Source organism: Lynx rufus, unplaced genomic scaffold (assembly GCF_022079265.1).
Source record: "Lynx rufus isolate CCGP_SWC_20201006 ecotype Redwood Valley unplaced genomic scaffold, mLynRuf1.p SCAF_4, whole genome shotgun sequence".
Taxonomy (NCBI): Eukaryota; Metazoa; Chordata; class Mammalia; order Carnivora; family Felidae; genus Lynx; species Lynx rufus.
This window is the reverse complement of record NW_025814856.1, coordinates 96,377,742-96,396,833: the sequence shown is the minus strand read 5'-3', so window position 1 is coordinate 96,396,833 and position 19,092 is coordinate 96,377,742. Positions and strand designations below refer to the sequence as shown.

Sequence of the window (19,092 nt, the reverse complement as noted above, 5' to 3'; positions counted from 1 at the left end):
GAGAGACAGGGAGACACAGAACCCAAAGCAGGCTCCAGGCTCTGAGCTATCAACACAGAGCTTGACGTGGGACTCGAACTCACGAACGGTGAGATCATGACCTGAGCTGAAGTCAGACGCCCAACCGACTGAGCCACCCAGGCGCCTCCCCTACTATGAACACTTTTAAAATAGCCAAGTGAGGGGCGCCTGGGTGGCGCAGTCGGTTAAGCGTCCGACTTCAGCCAGGTCACGATCTCGCGGTCCGTGAGTTCGAGCCCCGCGTCGGGCTCTGGGCTGATGGCTCAGAGCCTGGAGCCTGTTTCCGATTCTGTGTCTCCCTCTCTCTCTGCCCCTCCGCCGTTCATGCTCTGTCTCTCTCTGTCCCAAAAATAAATAAACGTTGAAAAAAAAAATTTAAAAAAATAAAAAAATAAAATAGCCAAGTGAAGTGTGTTATAAAGTCCAGAGCCATAAAAACTAACCCATTAAAAATAATAAATCAGTACATCCAATTTTGTTAGCTGTTTTATAGACATTACTTAATTTATTCCTCCCAACAAACCTTTCAATCATTATTTAGGTGAAGAAACCAGGACTCAGGAAAGTTATATAACTTGCCCTGGCTCACACAGATAGTGAGGAATTTGAAATCAATTTCTGTAATTCCAAAACCTGTTTTCTTTCCACTGTAGCACAGTGAAGTACAGGGTCAAGAGTCATCCTAGAGTCAATTATTCAACGTAGGCCCATTCTATACAATTTTACAGCTCTAACACAAAGAACTATAGGAATTTCCTATGCAAGACTTTTTCTGACCATATTAAATCAGTGTATTTGGTGGTTTAACAGCATAATTATTATAACTTACAGGTGCAATACAGATAGACTGGGTGTGTTTCTGGCTGTGTAAACCATTTGTGAAAAGGCACAGAAGTATAATGAAGAGACATGAGCAATTCTGTAAAGTTATAGCATATCATACTGTGGTTTGAAAAGATGGAAAACAAGATTGGAAAAGGAATCAGATTACAAAGAGGAAGAAAAATCTAACAACTGAAAAAAAACTGTATGAGTGCATTCTAGGAAATGTTGCTACATGGACATCAGTGTTTTGATAGGTCATTACTTACTTAAAAAGTTAAAATTACTTTTCTTCGAACAGTAGGATTATTTTCCAAAGTATCCATTATGTCACTTTTTAATAAAGGAAAAAGAGAGAACTACTATAATTTTTATAAACAGATATTAAGTATGCTAAATTTTAGTTTTATCTACTAGAAATATTTTTCAGCACAAATTCTGCCTGGATTCTATAACATTCACTTAGCAAATATTTACTAAATGTCTTTTATATGCACTGTCAGGCAGTAGGGATACAATGGGAGGAATAATCAGGCATGATTCCTGCCTTCATGAAACTTATAGTCTAGTAAGGAAAAAGACATGAAGTAAAAAATCAATACAATAACAAAAGAATCATCACCGTCAGAGTGCCATGGAGGAGAGGGAGAGAATCTGAGTCAGAGAAGGTGACGCTGGAGAAACAGTTTGGAGTGGACAAATGAAGGATGAGTGGGAGTTAACTAATAAAAGAGGGGGGGGAAGACATTCTAGACAGGCTGTACACAGCATGTTCAAAGACCCTGTGGTAGGAGGGAAGATGGCATTCTTGTGAAATTAAAAAGGTCAGTGTAGGGGTGTCTGGGTGGCTTAGTCAGTTAAGCATCCAACTCTTGATTTTGGGTCAGGTCATGATCTCACAGTTCATGAGTCTGAGCCCCGCATCAAGGCTCTGTACTGACAGTGCGGGGCCTGCTTGGGATTCTCTCTTTCTCCCTCTCTCTCTGCCCCCTCCCCACCCCTGTTGTCTGCCTCTCTCTAAAAATAAAGAAATAAACTTAAAAAAAAAAAAAAGAGTCTCTTAAAAGAAAAAAAGGTCAATGTAGCTGTAGCATGGAGATCAGAGGGGAGGCATCATATGAGATAAGGCTGAAAAAACAGGCTGGGCCTAGATCATGCAAGACTTTTTAATAACACTTCTATTATCAGCTTAGGAGTGATAGAAAGTCACTGAAAAGTAGAGCTTGGGGTTAAGAAGGACAGGTTATCACAATCAGATTTGAAAAGATCATTGTGACTACAACAAACAAAGAAACTGGATAGGGCAGAAGTAGAGGGAAGATAGTCCAAATAGGATGGTAATGGGTAGTATAAGTGAGAGATGAAGCTAGGGCCAGGTGGCTGCAGTGGAGATAAAGAGAAAGAGAGAAGTTTAAGACATGGAAGGTGAAAGTGACAATTTGGTGATGACAGCACATAGGGTCTGAAGGACAAGATATGCCAAAGTTGGTGTCCCAGGTTTATCCAGTTGGCCGGTTGATACCATCTATGTAAATAGGGACTACCAGAGAATGATCTTAGTTTTAGACATACTGAGGTTTAAGGAGCTTCTGAGATATCCTAGAGATGCTTTAAAATAGGCAATTATGTATAAACATGTGGAGCTAAGAAGTCTAGTCCAAAGGGAAAAATCTATACCTATATAAACCTTGAGAGAAGATATAATTTCCTAGGAAGAGAGCAGACTGAGAAGATATAGGCCACTGACATTTAATTGCCTATAGAACATGACGAATCTCCAAAGGAGCTTAAAAAAATACTTCAATGTAAATGAACTCTAAGCACAAAATTAGCTTTGGTCTCATATTTTGTAAATTTTACTTATTTTCTTACTAGGTAGCATTCAATTATGTATTAGTTGTATTAATGAGGCAATACTTAGACAATGACCTCTGTATTCCTAACAGAGTCCTCCTTAAAATTCAATTACTGCTCAGCAAATACTGCTCAACATTTCGGTCTTCTGCTTAATCTAAATCAACTTCATTATTTTGGGACTAAATTTGACAACAGATAATATAGTGCTCAAATCTATTTTCCTGTGTAAAGCTGAGTGAATGTGACCAAGGATATAATCTATAAATCTTCCAAATAGTTCAGTTTAATAGTTCTGAAACAAAGCCTATTCAGGTTTTGAGAGCAATTAGTATAAATTGTGGTTCTGTGCACTATTTTATTCTCTAACATCATTTATATCTGTAAATATTATTTGATTGTCAAATGTCATTGTCACCAATACTACCCAAACAATTAGAAGAGATGTCCATTTGAAAACCCGCTAGCCTCTATTTTATTCCTTAATAGGGAAGTAAAATATAGAATATGTAAGTAAGTTATCAAGAAAGTTATCACAGAATAGATAAATGCCAAATAGGAAAATTCAATTAGATATCACCTTATTAGAACTGACCCCTATTATGTAAAAGAAGTAACAGGAAAATATCAATGGAGTAAAAATGGAGTTGATTATTTAATAATACTTGATATACGGTAAAGAGATACAGATGAAAATGTTCTTTTAAAAAATTATTGGTAAAGTTAGCCTTGGATTCTCTCTATATTGTGACTTGGAGCTATGATACATTGTATTATCTAGGTGATTGTAGATTCCTAAGGCAAAAATGGTATAAATACACAAAAAATACTGCAGTGCAGAACTGTTGTTTGCAGTTAAGTGTGGCCAAGTGACCGAATTCTAGCCAATGCAATATGCGCAGGAATAATGTATATATAAATAACGTTTCAGGTATAGTACTTATTATGTATTATTCTTTCTGTAAACATTTTCTGAGGGCTTAATGTATGTCAGATATTTTGGAAACAAAAAATAATAAAAGCTATCCTCTAAGAGATCTCAGGTTAAGCAAAAAAGAGATTATCATAATATTGTATTTCCCAGGTTAAGCTCCAGGAAAAGCAAAAAAAGAGATTATCATAACATTGTATTCTAAGTGTATGACAGAAGATGTAGTAGGAATAGACAGGAAGGGTCTCAGTGCAGACTTGGGAACACATAAGCAGAAAAGGCTTCCTGAAAGACATGGTTAATTAAGAAGGCGTAAGTAAAGGAATGGGGTGACTGACAGTTCAGGTAAAGAAATTTGGGTCATAAAGGTCTACTAAAGAGTCTGGATGGTTTTAAGTCTGTGGAACGCTAGTGAAGGATTTTTCAGCAAGGCAGTGACATGCTCAGATGTGAATTTTAAAAGAACAGTCTAATGGCAATATGAAAAATTAATAGGGTGAAAGGAGAATGGCAACATGGGAGACCAGGACTCAGGAGAATACAATTTAGATGGAAACTAATGACAGCCTGAATTTAAGTCAGTGACAGTGGGAATGGAAAGAGCTAGAGAGGGTGGGGGTGGGTATGCTGGAAGGATGAGAGACACTTAAAAAGAGAAATGGTAAGATTGTGGCCAAGTTTAACAGAGATGGAGGAGTAAAGTAGACTTTCAAGTTTCCGGCAGGATAATTTAATGAATGTTGATACTCATGTATCAAGACAATGGGAGAAAAGAGGAGTTCAGGTGTGAACATCCTTAGATTGGGGAGAAAATTGTTAAACATTTAGAAATGCAAACCTTGGGGCACCTGGGTGGTTCAATTGGTTTAGTGTCCGACTCTTTTGACTCTTGATTTCTGCTCAGGTCATGATCTCACAATTCATGAGATCAAGCCCTGAGACAGGCTCTGTGCTGGAGTCTGCTTGGAATTCTCTCTCTCTGCCCCTCCCCCCACTCTCATGTGCACATGCATGTACTCTCTCTCAAAATAAACAAACTTAACAAAATGAAGTATTTGAGGTTGTATTTCTTTTTTTTTTTATATTTATTTATTTTGAGAGAGAGAGAGAGAGAGAGAGAGGTGTGAGCAGGAGAGGGGCAGAGAGAGAGAATCTCAAGCAGGCTTTGTGCTGTCAGTATTGAGCCTGACGCAGGGCTTGTTCTCAGGAACAGTGAGATCATGACCAGAGCTGAAATCAAGAGTCAGATGCTTACCGAATGAGCCATCCAGGTGCCTCTCAAATACTTTATTAAAGTCAGGTTGTAGATACACTCTTTATTCTTTGGGTGGTTTTTGAAATCTTGGGTTTCATTAGATAAATGTGTGCAGCAATGTTTCTCAGAGAGTGGCCCACTTGTAGGCATCTCTACAACACTTACTTTAAGCCTCATCCCTCACCTAATGACTTGGACTCTGTGGAAAGTCCAGGAATCTCTGGTTAGTTCCCAGGAAATAATCCTTATTTATACGAAAATTTAAGAATCACTGGCATATAAGGTGGAAAAGAGTCTCAAGTACAGAACCGTGGGAAATTTCAATACTGAAGGCAAGGATTCTAGAGAGTTATATTCCAAATTATTCACAGTGATGATCAAGGGATGATGAAATATGGAATTTTAAATTTTCTTCTGATCAAAAGATCATATATTTTTGAAGTTGACATTCTATTTTAGTATAGATGATACAGATTTATAGTTAAAATAGGTAAGCCAAGTAATGACTAGAATAGTTATTTACCTCTCTCTTTTTAAAACTAATTTTTATTTTATTTTTTTATTATCATCTTATTTTATTTTAGAGAGGGAGAGTGTGAGCAGAGAGAGGGGCAAAGGGAGACAGAGAGAGAGAGAGAGAGAGAGAGAGAGAACATCTTTTTTTTTTTTTTATGTTTATTTATTTTTGAGAGAGACAGAGACAGAATACAAGTGGGTTAGGGGCAGAGAGAAAGGGAGGCACAGAATCCAAAGCAGGCTCCAGGCTCCAATCTGTCAGCACAGAGCCCGATGCGGGGCTTGAACTCACAAGCTGTGAGATCATGACCTGAGCCGAAGTCAGATGCTCAACTGACTGAGCCACCCAGGTGCCCTGAGAGAGAAAGTCTTAATCAGGCTCCATGCTCAGTGCAGAGCCCAGTTCAGGGCTTGATCCCACATCTCTGGGATCATGACCTGAGCTGAAATCAAGAGCTGGATGCCCAACCAACTGAACCACCCAGGTGCCCTAAAAATAATTCTTAAATCGGAAAAAACTTAACTTTGAAACTAGACAAAATATCAAATATGAACTGTGCAATGAGAGGGTCCAGCTCACCATGTGACAACTCCCAAAATGGCTGCCTTAAGTATATCACAGAAAATTTAAAATAAGCTGAGTACTTTTCCTAAGTTGGTAATGTTCTTAAAAACAAAACAAAACAAAACAAAATAAAACAAACCTTAAAAGGGATAGTATATTCCTGCATTGACTCTACAATTTCACTTTGTGCATTTCATGGCAAGAAACACCCTTTATATAAAATAAATATAACTGACAGTACTAATAACACAATTGTTAAATATTTCATTGACTTTAGTAAAAATTAATGTCAAAACTAGTACTAGGACTACAGATTCCAACTTTCAATCCTGCTTAAATCAGACACATTTCTAAAATTAGACAATCTTTAAGCTGATTTAGTAGCCATGATTTTTATTTTTTTTTAATTAAGAAAAAATGTTTTTTTTTTTTTAAATTTTTGAGAGAGAGAGAGAGACAGAACAGAACACAAGCAGGGGAGTGGCAGAGAGCGAGAGGGAGACATAGAATCCAAAGCAGGCTCCAGGTTCTGAGCTGTCAACACAGAGCCTAACGTGGAGGTCGAACTTATGTACTGTGAGATCATGACCTGAGCCGAAGTCAGATGCTTAACCAGCTGAGCCATCCAGGTGCCCCTAAAAGCATGATTTTTAAAAACAAATTTCCCATTTCCCCTCTAGGATTTACAGGCAGTTTATACTTCAAAATATAGAATGTTCTGAAGATGGTGGATACTGCAGTAACCACTGCACAAAAAACAACTTAGGCTTGTTTAACAAACTATTTTGTTTTATACTGAAATAGTAAAATGGCTATATTTTAACTCTGAAAAGTTTCAAAAGGCACTCATGTTCTCAGAAGCATAAGACATTTTTCATTACCATGAGCTCGAAGTAAAGCTTCAGCAGTAAACAGTGGAGCCTGAAGCATGTCTGCAGTTTCCACAATAAGCATATCTTTCAATCTACGAAGATCTTGAGGCCTTAATCCTTCATATGGCTTTGAAAACAAGAAAATCAAGTTAAATTGGCTGTTATACTCTTAGGAAATTCTAAATGCCTAGAAACAAAATTATATGATTATCATTTATTCAGTCTTCCTATTTCAGTTTGATAACTGAAGTTAAAACGGTTCTATATGTTCTACAACTATGGACTTCAAACTACTCTTTCACAGGTCTTATTATAAAAGCTAGAAAGTGGAATGAATGCCAAGGTTCATGCACCTTATCTAAAATAAAGGTATCATACTATAATGACAAGACAAACTTACTTTATACCTTTGAAAGTTTGGATAATACAAAAATTAGAAATGAAAACCTTATAATACCACCACTGAGCAATAATCATTATTAAAGTTCTAAGTGTTTTTATCCAGTCTTTGCTTTTAGCAAATCAATTATGTGTAAATATATGTGTTCAATGAGTTTATCCACTGAACCACAAAACATTTACACTTATTAAGATCCAACTTGGATTATTAGTGGTTTACATGATACTTATTAATTAATTTGGGGAGAAGTGACTATGCCATACTATTCAGAGCTCTTAGTCACAAACGTATTACCTCTGTTTATTCAAGTGTTCGTTAATGCTCCTTAGTTTTCATTATATAGGTACTATATCATATCAGATTTTTAATTTTTTTATTATCCTTTATCTTTTCTTTTAACAGAAAACAAAGAATAAAAATCACAAGTGTTTCACTATTCAAAAACAATTACTGTTTTTGCTATACTTGTTTCAAGTCCTTTAAAAATTTTTTTTAATGTTTATTTTTTTTGGTGAGAGAGCATGCCCGGGGGAGGAGCAGAGAGGGGAGACACAGAAACCGAAGCAGGCTCCAGGCTCCAAGCCGTCAGCACAGAGCCCTATGCAGGGCTTGAACCCACGAACTGTGAGGTCATGACCTGAGTCAAAGCCTGACACTTAACTGAGCGTCCCTCAAGTCCTTTTTAAAACACAATGAAACAAAAGAAGCAAAACTTTATATAGTAGTCTCCCCTGCAAAGCCTCATTGGTGGGGGAATGTGTGTTCCAAGACCCCCCACCATTGATCTGTGAAAACATGGATAGTACTGAACCCTACGTATACTGTTTTTTTTTCCTATATATACATACCTATGATAAAGTTTAATTTATAAAGTAGACATAATAAGAGATTAACATCAATAAAAAAGAACAATTGTAGTACACTGTAATAGTGGTACGAATGTGGTTTCTCTCTCAAAATATGTTAATGGACTGTGCTCACACTTCTTGTGATGGTGTGAGATAGTTAAATGCCTGCGTGATGAGATCAAGCGAGGTAAATAACATAAGCATTATGATACAGTGTTAGGCTACTACTGACCTTCTGAGGATATGTCAGAAGGAAGATCATTTGCTCTGGATTGTAGTTGACTGCAGGTAAATGAAACCTCAGAGACAAGGGGTGAGGGATTATATAAAAGTAAAATAATCTGTGACATGTTTTCCCCATTACATTTCCCTAACTCTCCCCATCCTTGCCTATGGAAATCACTATCATGAATTTGACATATGGTTGTCATAACATTATGGCATAACATTATATCACTAGGCAATTTCCTTTTATTTTCACTCAATATTGTTATTATTATTAATATTGATACACATGTATTCAAATCTTTTTTTATTATAAAAATTTTTTTAATGTTTATTTATTTTTGAGAGAGAGAGACAGAGCACAAGCAGGGGAGGGGCAGAGAGAGAGAGGGAGACACAGAAACCAAAGCAGGCTCCAGGCTCTGAGCTGTCAGCAAAGAGCCTGACGTGGAGCTCAAACTCACAAACCCTGAGATCATGACCTGAGCCGAAGTTGGACACTTTACTGACTGAGCCACCCAGGCGCCCCCATGTATTTCAATTCTTTAAACAGTTGTAACCAGATTACTACAGTAAACATAGACTAAAGGCCATAGCTTAAAAAGCAGTAGAAATTCCAAAGAACTGAGAATGTATTTTGGCAGCATGTATCACAGTCTCTAGAGAATTCTGGGTAATTAGCAAACCTCATCCATTTTAGCTGATTTACAGATATTTTAGAATAATATATTATCTTTATTTCTTGCTTCATTTTTTTGGTATCATGGAAACCATTTTAGCAAGTCTTACTTAACCTCCTATGACTGCGATTCAATAGGGATAATTTTTCTCAGTTGACATGATAAACTTTCCTGATCCTTACAATCCCAACTATCATGTATAGTTTGCTTTTAAACTAATTTATGAACCACATTTTCCCCTGCAAAAACTTAAGAAATCCTTTTATGGTTAAATTTATAGTATTCACTCCAGTATAGAAGTTACACACTATGTAGAACATTACTTCTAAAAAATATATTCCAAGTTTATACTTGGGATTCCAGGTACCTTTCCTGCCTCAGCAATGAGAATGGATATTTCTCTCTCTCTCTCTCTCTTTTGTTTTTTTAGAAAAAGAGAGAGTGTGTGCATGATCAGAGGAGGGGCAGAGAGAGAGAGAGAGAGAGAGAGAGAGAAATTCCAAGCAGGTTCCACGCTCAGTGTAGAGCCCGATATGGGGCTCAATCCCATGACCCTGGGATCATGACCTGAGCATGACCCTGGGATCATGACCTGAGCAGAAACCATTGGATGCTCAACTGATTGAGCCACCCAGGCACCCCGAGATTAGGTATCATTCTGCTTTCATTTATGTAATCCAAATAAATTGAGTACACGTATATTAAAAAAGAGAGACTATAAAGCAATCTGCATATATTAAGTTTAAAAAACGCATAGTTTTAAACTTAAAAATGTTACATTGGAAGAAAAATAGTTCTTGAAGGAGAAAGATATACTGTCTTCATGGGCATGTGACATATTCACTCTGAATCTCTGCAACAGAACTATAATTAGGTCATGTGAAGCATTTCAATACATTGCTCAGTCCCAAGTGGGCACAAGCCATCTCTTCTGCAAGAAGAATGAAAATGAAGGTGCCTTTCTCTTTCTTGTTGCAAAGATAAACTGCTTCTATTTTCAGATTAAACACAATCTAGCAATAACCTTCAAAGCAGTCAGTACTGATACATAGAAAGAAAACGGAAACTAATTTAAAAAGGAAGACAGTGAATAAAAGTATCTCTTTTGCATCAATGCATACTTTGCTACCAAAATACCACTGAAGAAATGCGAAACAGCCCAACATACAAACTGTACCCCTTTGATATCAAGTATAAAGTGACAGTTATCTTCAAAAACTGATTCAGAAAAAGACTATGACAAAGGATTTATGAAAGAACAAATTTGTTTTTATGTTTTTCCACAATGAAAACAGCTTCCCCCTCACTATATAGGTAAAACATGCTTGTTAAAAATGAAAAAAAAAAGGGGGGGTACTTATTTACTCAATTATATTGGTAATTGTTAAAATTTTAGAAGATGTGAAAGGCACTCAGGGAAAAAAGAGTATTTCCAATTTCTCTTAATATCAATCTCTCATTACCTGATCCATGAGCCTAGCCTGGAGGAGAAAGGGTAAAGAATAGCTAAAGAAAGTCTTTAGAATTCTAGGACCCTTCCCTTTGTTTTAGTTTCCTTGCTCCTTACTCAGCTGTTCTCCCCTGGGATTAAGACAAGGTCTACCCTGATCTGTACTTTGACCTAAGAGGAAGGCAGCTGCTCTTGCACAGTAGGTTAAACCAGCTAAGGCAACGTCCATCATATGGGTTCCCTGCCAGAAAAACAGCCTGAGCCTTCCTGGGTTATAAGACCTAGAGAGGAATTGGGAGAGGGGATTCTTCAGATGGCTTTCATAGCAACATATTGCTCAGTTTTCCCTTCATTTACTACATGTAGCCACACAATCTACTCCTACAGAGCCTGACCCCTACCAGGCCCAATACCCACTAGTTTCTTTGTTCTGCCTTTCCAGATTTATATAAATTAAATACAGTCTTCCCAGCCATCACTCCAACACAACACCTTGTTTTTATGCCCCTATAGCAATTAGCACTCTCACAAACTGTGTTCATTTACTTTTTAAGCTTATTTGTGTGCATCTCTATCGATGCTGGAATATAAGCACCTAGAGGGCAGGGGTTTATCTTTGTTCCTCACTGTATCTCCAAGCTCCTAAAACAGCGTCTGGCAGAGTAGTCCCTCTGCCAGTTTTCTTGAATGTTCCTCAACAGTTTTGTTGAATGATGGGATGAAGAAGTAGATTTTATTCATTTGTAAACTAATCTGAAGGAAAGAACTTAATTAAAATGTGTCAAGAAGAAATTATAGAGATATAATATTATACACTGTCCAGATCATTAATTGAATCAAGAAACTTAGCTAGAAAAAACACTTCACCTTGGGAACAGGAATCTTTTAAACTGCCTAATTATATAGTTTAATACAATCACATAGTGGGTTGTATAAACCTATTAGCATAGGCAGAATAATCCAAACATTGGTCAGGGTCAAAGTAGAAAGTATAAAAATGAATTTTAAAGAAAGCAATTTTGTTTGGTTTTATTGTTACCTTTTTTTTTTTAAGTTTATTTATTTTGAGAGAGACAGAGAGAGAGAGCGTGTGCATGTAGGCACGAGGGAGGGACAGAGAGAGAGAGGAAGAGAGAGAATCCCAAGCAGGCTCCTTGCTGTCAGCACGGAGCCTGATGTGGGGTTTGATCATGCAGGGCTCGATCTTACTAACTGTGAGAAGATGACCTGAGCTGAAACCAAGACTTGGACACTTAACCGACTGAACCACCAAAGCATCCTGGTTTTATTTTTAAAATTGTTATGAAACATACATTACTTAAAGTTAACAATTTTAAAATGTATATTTCAGTGGCCTTAATACATTCAATAATGTTGTACAACTACCACATACATCTAATTCCCAAAATTCTCATCACCCCAAAAGAAAACCTCATACCCATTAAAGTAGTCACTCCCTAGTCCTTCCTCCTCTTCGGCCCTGGCAAACACTAGTGTGCTTTCTGTCTCTATGGATTTACCTATTCTGTATATTTCATATAAGTGGAGTTATTTAATATGTGACCTTTTGTGTCTGCCTCCTTTCACATAGCATAATGTTTCTGAGATTGATCCATATTGTAGAATGTATTAGTACTTCTTTCCTTTTTGTGACTGAGTAATATTCCATTGTATATGTATGTATACCTCACGTTTTATTTATCCATTCATCTGTTGATAGAGATTTGGTCTTCAACGTTTGGTTATTGTGAATAGTGCTGCTATAAACATTTGTGTGTAGGTATTTGTTTGTGAAAGTATTGTTTTTAAACATTATAAAATATCAGACAAAACGATCCTAATAAGGATTAAAAACAAAACTAGAAAACTAGAAAAAAACTGGGGCATATGATTACAATATTAACATTAAAAAAATTCAGAAGCCACGGAGTAAGAAAAATTTACATCTCTGAATATCCTAAGTGAAAACAGAAAAATACACAAACTTTTCTTGGAAAGCATTAAGAACACACAAACCATCCAAAGAAAAAAACTCAAATGAACAATCAATTTACAGAATAGTCAAGTAAAAAAATTCAAACAGGTACCATTTGTCTAAACTAGCAAAAATAAGGGCGCCTGGGTGGCGCAGTTGGTTAAGCGTCCGACTTCAGCCAGGTCACCATCTCGCGGTCCGTGAGTTCGAGCCCCGCGTCAGGCTCTGGGCTGATGGCTCAGAGCCTGGAGCCTGTTTCCGATTCTGTGTCGCCCTCTCTCTCTCTGCCCCTCCCCCGTTCATGCTCTGTCTCTCTCTGTCCCAAAAATAAATAAACGTTGAAAAAAAAATTCTTTAAAGTAGCAAAAATAAAAACACTGATAATATGTAATGCTAGCAGAAATATGTGGAAAAGAATTCTCTAACATGCTACTAGAAGAAAATAAACTGATATAATCTTTTAGGACAGCCTAACAACATCTATTAAACTATAAAATATGTACATCTCATGATCCATCAAACCAATTTCTACAAATTTATAGGGAATATACTTTTAAAATATGTATATAAATGCAGTAACAATTATATATGATGACCATGATTATAACAGCATACATTTAGATAAAACATATAATGATTCAGGCACTGTTCTAAGTATTTACATATATTAACTCATTTAAGCATCACTACAATTCTCTGAAGTAGGGACCATTATTATCTCCGTTTTAAGGAAGAAGAAACTGAAGCAGAGGAATAACTACTTAAGGCCACATAGTATGTCACTCATGGGACTAAAATATGAATCCAGTCAGCATGGCTTCAGATCCATGTTTCAAACCACAATAATGACACAACTAGATAAAAATATATATGAAATAAATAGATAAATATTCACTTTAGCCTGTTTTTAATATCAATAATATCTAAATTATTTAAATATTCATCAATATTTAATAGGAAAATGGTCATGATATATTGTTAAGTTGAAAAAGTATTTTAGAGTTGTGGAGGATGTGGAGAAAAGAAACTCTCATGCACTGTTTGTGGGAATGTAAATTGGTATAGCTACTGTGGAAAATAGCATGGATGTTCCTCAAAAAATTAAAAATAGAAATACCATATTACTGAGTAGTTCCACTACTAAAGAACTCAAGAACACTAATTTGAAAAGATATATGCACCCCTATGTTTATTACAGCATTATTTACAACAGTCAAGATATGGAAGCAATCTAAGCATCCACTGATAGATGAATGGGTAAAGATGTGGTGTATACACACATACCTGATGGAATATCACTAAGCTGTACAAAAAGGATGAGATCTTGACATGTGCAACAACTGGATGGACATACAGGGTATTATGGCTAAGTGAAATAAGTCAGATAGAGACAAACAAATATCATGTGATTTTACTTAAACATGGAACCTAAAAAAAAAAAACAAATGAATAAAAAAAAAAAAAGCAGAAACAGACACATACGTACAGAGAACTAATGGTTGCTAGAGGAAGGGATGGTGAAGGGGTGGGCAAAATGGGTGAAGGGGAGTATGAGAAACGGGAATAAAATTAATGGTATTGTAATAGCATTGTATGGTGATATATGGTAGCTATATATTTGTGGTGACCACTGCATACCATACAAACTTGTTGAATTTTGTACAACTGAAACGAATGTAACACTATGTGCCAACTATACTTAAATTAAAAAAAATTTTTTACAGAAAAAAAATATTGTAGCAGAACTCAATGACCTTCCTTTTGCAATAAAAATTCTATGTTAGGGGCGCCTGGGTGGCGCAGTCGGTTAAGCGTCTGACTTCAGCCAGGTCACGATCTCGCGGTCTGTGAGTTCGAGCCCCGCATCAGGCTCTGGGCTGATGGCTCAGAGCCTGGAGCCTGTTTCCGATTCTGTGTCTCCCTCTCTCTCTGCCCCTCCCCCGTTCTGCTCTGTCTCTCTCTGTCCCAAAAATAAATAAAAACGTTGAAAAAAAAAATTAAAAAAAAAAAAATTCTATGTTATACGTTTGTTTATATCATATGTATGTTTCTTAAACAAGACATACACACAAGAAATTGTTACCACTGTGGGGTAGAGTCAGGAAGGAGGAAATTTTTTACATTTTTTAGCAATAAATACTCATTATAAATTTTAAGAAATGCATGAAAAAAGAAAAATAATAATAGTAAAAAAACTTATCCATTCCATAATTAGCATTTTGGCATACTTCAATCTCAATATATACTAGTCTTTTCTATATAACGAGTATCAAATTGTTATGTAACTTTTTGTTAACTTAATAGTTTATTATAGTTACATTAAATTCATTTAGATCTTAAGTCTATTGATAATGAATACTATTATTTTTCTGATTTAATTATAAGTTAAGATAGTATCTTTGATAAAAAGCCTAAATATAGTCATTAAATGTTTTTCAGTTTAATCACATTATTTTTAGAATATTACTGTTTAAATATTTTCTTCTGACTAAATTACATTAATTATTACAGTAATAGTATGTATATATGTATGTATGACTCAAGACGATAGATTATGAAAAGACAGACAGTATAGCAAATAGAGATGCTTTGGCTTGAAGTCCGAAGAATCGGTTTAGCTCACTTTGATCCTGGTAGGTTATTCAACTATTTTCCGGTTTATCTTCCTCATTTAAAAAAAGAAGGGGGCATAACAGTTACTTAAGCTTACTGTGTGAATTTAACAACCATGTGAAAGTGTTTAGGACATTGGCCTCTCTTTCTATGTGTGACTTAACCTGAAAAAGCATTCCGATAAAATAACCTAATTTAAGAAACACAAAGGGTAAAAAAATATAAAATTCTTAATCCCAAGAAACTCAGTTCCTTTGGTAATCTGGAATACTGAAGCTCAAAATACTTAAGAAATACCATCTATGGATGTTCACTGTGTAAGCAGTGTGTCTGACACTGAAAATACTCTGTTGAATAAGGCAGTTATGATTCTGGCCCTCATGGAGTTGACCATCTAATAGGAAAGAAGGGCAAAAAAAAGAATAAATACATAAACAAAATCATTACAGCATGTGATGAGTGTTATAAAAAGTAGGGTGTTATGGTAAAGAATAATGGAAGGAGAGGGACCTATTTGGGAAAGAATAGTCCAAGATTGCCTCTCTGAAGAACTACTGAGCCAGCCAAAAGAAAAACTGGGAGAAGATTTCTGATATAGAAAAGAGCAAATGCAAAAACCTTACTGTAGTCTAGGTATTATAATTAGAGCAAAATATGCTGGGAAGAAAGGTTTGAGATGATGTTGGGAGAGGTAGTAGTGAGACCATATAAGGTTTTATATCGGAGAGAATAGTTTGGATTTTATTCCAAGTACAATGAAAAGTCACTAAGTAATTTAAGAGATTTATATGATCTAATTTAAGTTTTAAAATGTCTTTCCAGCTTATGTGTACAAAATGGATTCTAGGGGGACCAAAACAGAAGGAAGGAGGTCAGTTAGGAAACTGTTACAGTACCTCAGATGAGAGGTTCGGGTGGAGAGGGCCTGGGGAGGTAGGAGTAGAGACTAGGAGGAGTAAATGGATCTAGGTTATACTCTTGGAGGTAAAATTGACAACATTCTCAGATTGTTTGGATATAAGGACAAACGAGGAACTGAAACGCTTGCCCATTTATGCTTAAGCAATTCAGTGGAGGGAGGTAATGTTTATTGAAACAAGAAAGACTTAAAGGAAAACCAAAGAATAATGTCCCTGAAGCTAAGGGAAGAATGCTTCACTAAGAAGGGAGTGGTCAATTGTGTCAAGTGCTGCAGAGGAATTCAAGTAAGAGTGGGAGAGAACAGTACCCACTGGATTTGGCAAAATGGCAACTCTTGATATCCATGACAAATGCACTTCCAACAAAATAGAAAGGAGGAAAGTCACGCTGCAAGAGGCTCAGAGATATGGGGCTACAACTGAAGAGGGAAAGGAAGAAAAGTGGTCAATGGAGTGACTTTTGCTGTTTTTGTTTTGTTTTGTTTTTAAGATAAAAGTTAGCAAAGCATGTTTGTTGATAAGAGCAACCTAGAAGACAGGAAGGACTGAGGAACAGGAGGACTGCAGTTTTAGAACAGTAGAAATGGTTAGGAGTTCATATTACACATTAGCATCTCTACTTAAATATAAGTAAACATATACATATTTTAGAGGACAGTTACCACCTCCAGATTTTCTAGATGTATTTTTATACTTATGGCTATATAACATTTTTTTTTAATGTTTATTTATTTTTGACAGGGAGAGAGAGAGACAGAGCATGAGCGGGGGAGGGGCAAAGAGAGAGGGAGATACAGAATGCAAAGCAGGCTCCAGGCTCTGAGCTGTCAGCACAGAGCCCGACACAGGGCTCGAACCCACAGACCTCGAGATTATGACCTGAGCCGAAGTCGGACACTCAACCGACTGAGCCACCCAGGCGTCCCTACTTATGGCTATACAGATGAAATGGTGTTAAGCATATTGCAGAGAAGACCACACAAAATGGATTTTAAAGTAGAAAAATAAAATTTAATATAAAATCCATATCATTTATTTAAAAAAAAAAACACCTTACCTCTCGTTTGTCTAACGCAGCATATTCAGCTTCTATTTCTTCAGCTTCAGGATCTCGTGAGAATACCATTTGTGATTCCAGATTGAGGGCCAAATCTTTGTGGTGCTGCTTTTCAGCACAATCACAAGGAGTATCTTTATTCTCATTCTCAGCAAACAAGTCTCCTCCGTGTTTTACTAAAAGCTAAAAAAGATTTTTTCAAAAACTTGCAACCACAGATTTAAACAGGTTACTTCATGCTATGTATTTGAAAAAATTAACAATATAATGAAGTGCAACAAAAATACAACAGTATGTACTTGAAATAACAATAAAAATTTAGATACCAGTGACTTTTTAAAAAAATAATTTTAATGTTTAGTTATTTTTGATAGAGAAACAGAGTGTGAGCAGGGGAGGGGCAGAGAGAGAGAGAGAGAGAGAGAGAGAGAGAGAGACGCAGAATCAGAAGCAGGCTCCAGGCTCCAAGCTGTCAGCACAGAGCCCGATGTGGGGCTCAAACTTACAGACCACGAGCTCATTACCTGAGCTGAAGTTGGACACTCAACCCACAGAGCCACCCAGGTGTCCCAATACCAGTGACTTCGATTTTAAGATGGTAATTCTTGTTTATTAGCATTTAAAAAAAATGTTTATTTTTGTGTGTGTGAGAGAAAGACAGAAAGAGAGGAGACAGAGACTGGGTGGGGAAGGGGCAGAGAGAGAGAGAGAGAGAGAAAGAGAGAGAGAGGGAGACAGAATCTGAAGCAGGCAGAAAATCCAAAGCAGGCTCTGCTGTCAGCCTAAGAGCTTGATGCAGGGCTCGAACCCATAAACCATGAAATCATGACCTGAACTGAAACCAAGAGTCAGACCCTTAACTGACTAAGCTACCTAGGAGACCCAAACAATCTTTCAATTTTTTAAAAATATTTTATTATTTTATTATTTTTAAGAGAGACAGTGCGAGTAGGGGTGAGGCAGAGAGAGGGGAGACACAGAATCCAAAGCAGCTCCAGGCTCTGAGCCGTCAGCACAGAGCCCAGAACGGGGCCCGAACCCACAAGCTGTGAGATCATGACCTGAGCCAAAGTCAGATGCTCAACCAACTGAGCCACCCAGGTACCCCTACAATCTTTCAATTTTTAAAGGTGGGATTTCATTCCAAGAAATATCACCTTAAAAATACATGGAAAAGGGCACCTGGGTGGCTCAGTCAGTTGACTATCCAACTTTGGCTCAGGTCATGATCTCACAGTTTGTGAGTCTGAGCCCTACATCAGACTCACTGTTGTCAGCGCAGAACCTGTTTCAGATCCTCTGCCCCCTCTCACCCCTCCCTAGCTTGCTCTCTCTCAAAAATAAATACACATTGGGGCGCCTGGGTGGCTCAGTCGGTTAAGCGTCCGACTTCGGCTCAGGTCATGATCTCATGGTCCGTGAGTTCGAGCCCCGCGTCGGGCTCTGGGCTGACCGCTCAGAGCCTGGAGCCTGTTTCCGATTCTGTGTCTCCCTCTCTCTCTGCCCCTCCCCTGTTCATGCTCTGTCTCTCTCTGTCTCAAAAATAAATAAACGTTAAAAATAAATAAATAAATAAATAAATAAATAAATAAATAAACAAACATTAAAAAAATACATGTAATAGTGACTTATTTATTACTATTGAGGTTTCTGACAGTTTTGCAGAAGTTAAATATGTTGTTACTAGAGGCTATAGGTTCAAATTTCCCCATTATGTCTACAGAAACATTAGGAAGGACATTATGCCATGAGGACCATAATCTAGGACGCAATCTACCCTAAAGGACAGCCTGACAATTAGTCATGGAGCTGATTCTTTTACAGAATTCAGTCACGATCATAATAACATAGTAACGACTACCATTTATTGAGTGTCTTCTAAGTTCCAAGCCTGATGTTAAGTAATTCAAGTACACATTCTTATTTAATATTAACAACCCCAGGGATATTATAATGTCTCAGAAAAGTTAGGTAACTTGACCAAAGTTACCCACCTGGCAAGCAAGAGAACTGGGATTCAGACAAAAGTTTGACCAATTTCTTATAACCATAATTGGATATTGTACAGACACACAGAACAGGCTGATC

The 19,092-nt window shown here is 36.9% G+C and overlaps 1 protein-coding gene across 4 annotated transcripts in view; it reads right to left on the bottom strand.

The window, feature by feature from the left end:
- ANKIB1 (ankyrin repeat and IBR domain containing 1) overlaps positions 1-19,092 on the bottom strand; it is a 145,756-nt gene that overhangs the window by 50,017 nt on the left and 76,647 nt on the right. For all 4 annotated transcript variants that reach the window (XM_047094674.1, XM_047094676.1, XM_047094677.1 and 1 more), the window contains 2 exons: positions 17,005-17,187; positions 6,846-6,963 (listed from right to left, as the gene is read on the bottom strand). In XM_047094674.1, coding sequence (XP_046950630.1) covers positions 6,846-6,963; positions 17,005-17,187 — 301 coding nt within the window. The remainder of the gene's footprint in view (positions 1-6,845; positions 6,964-17,004; positions 17,188-19,092) is intronic.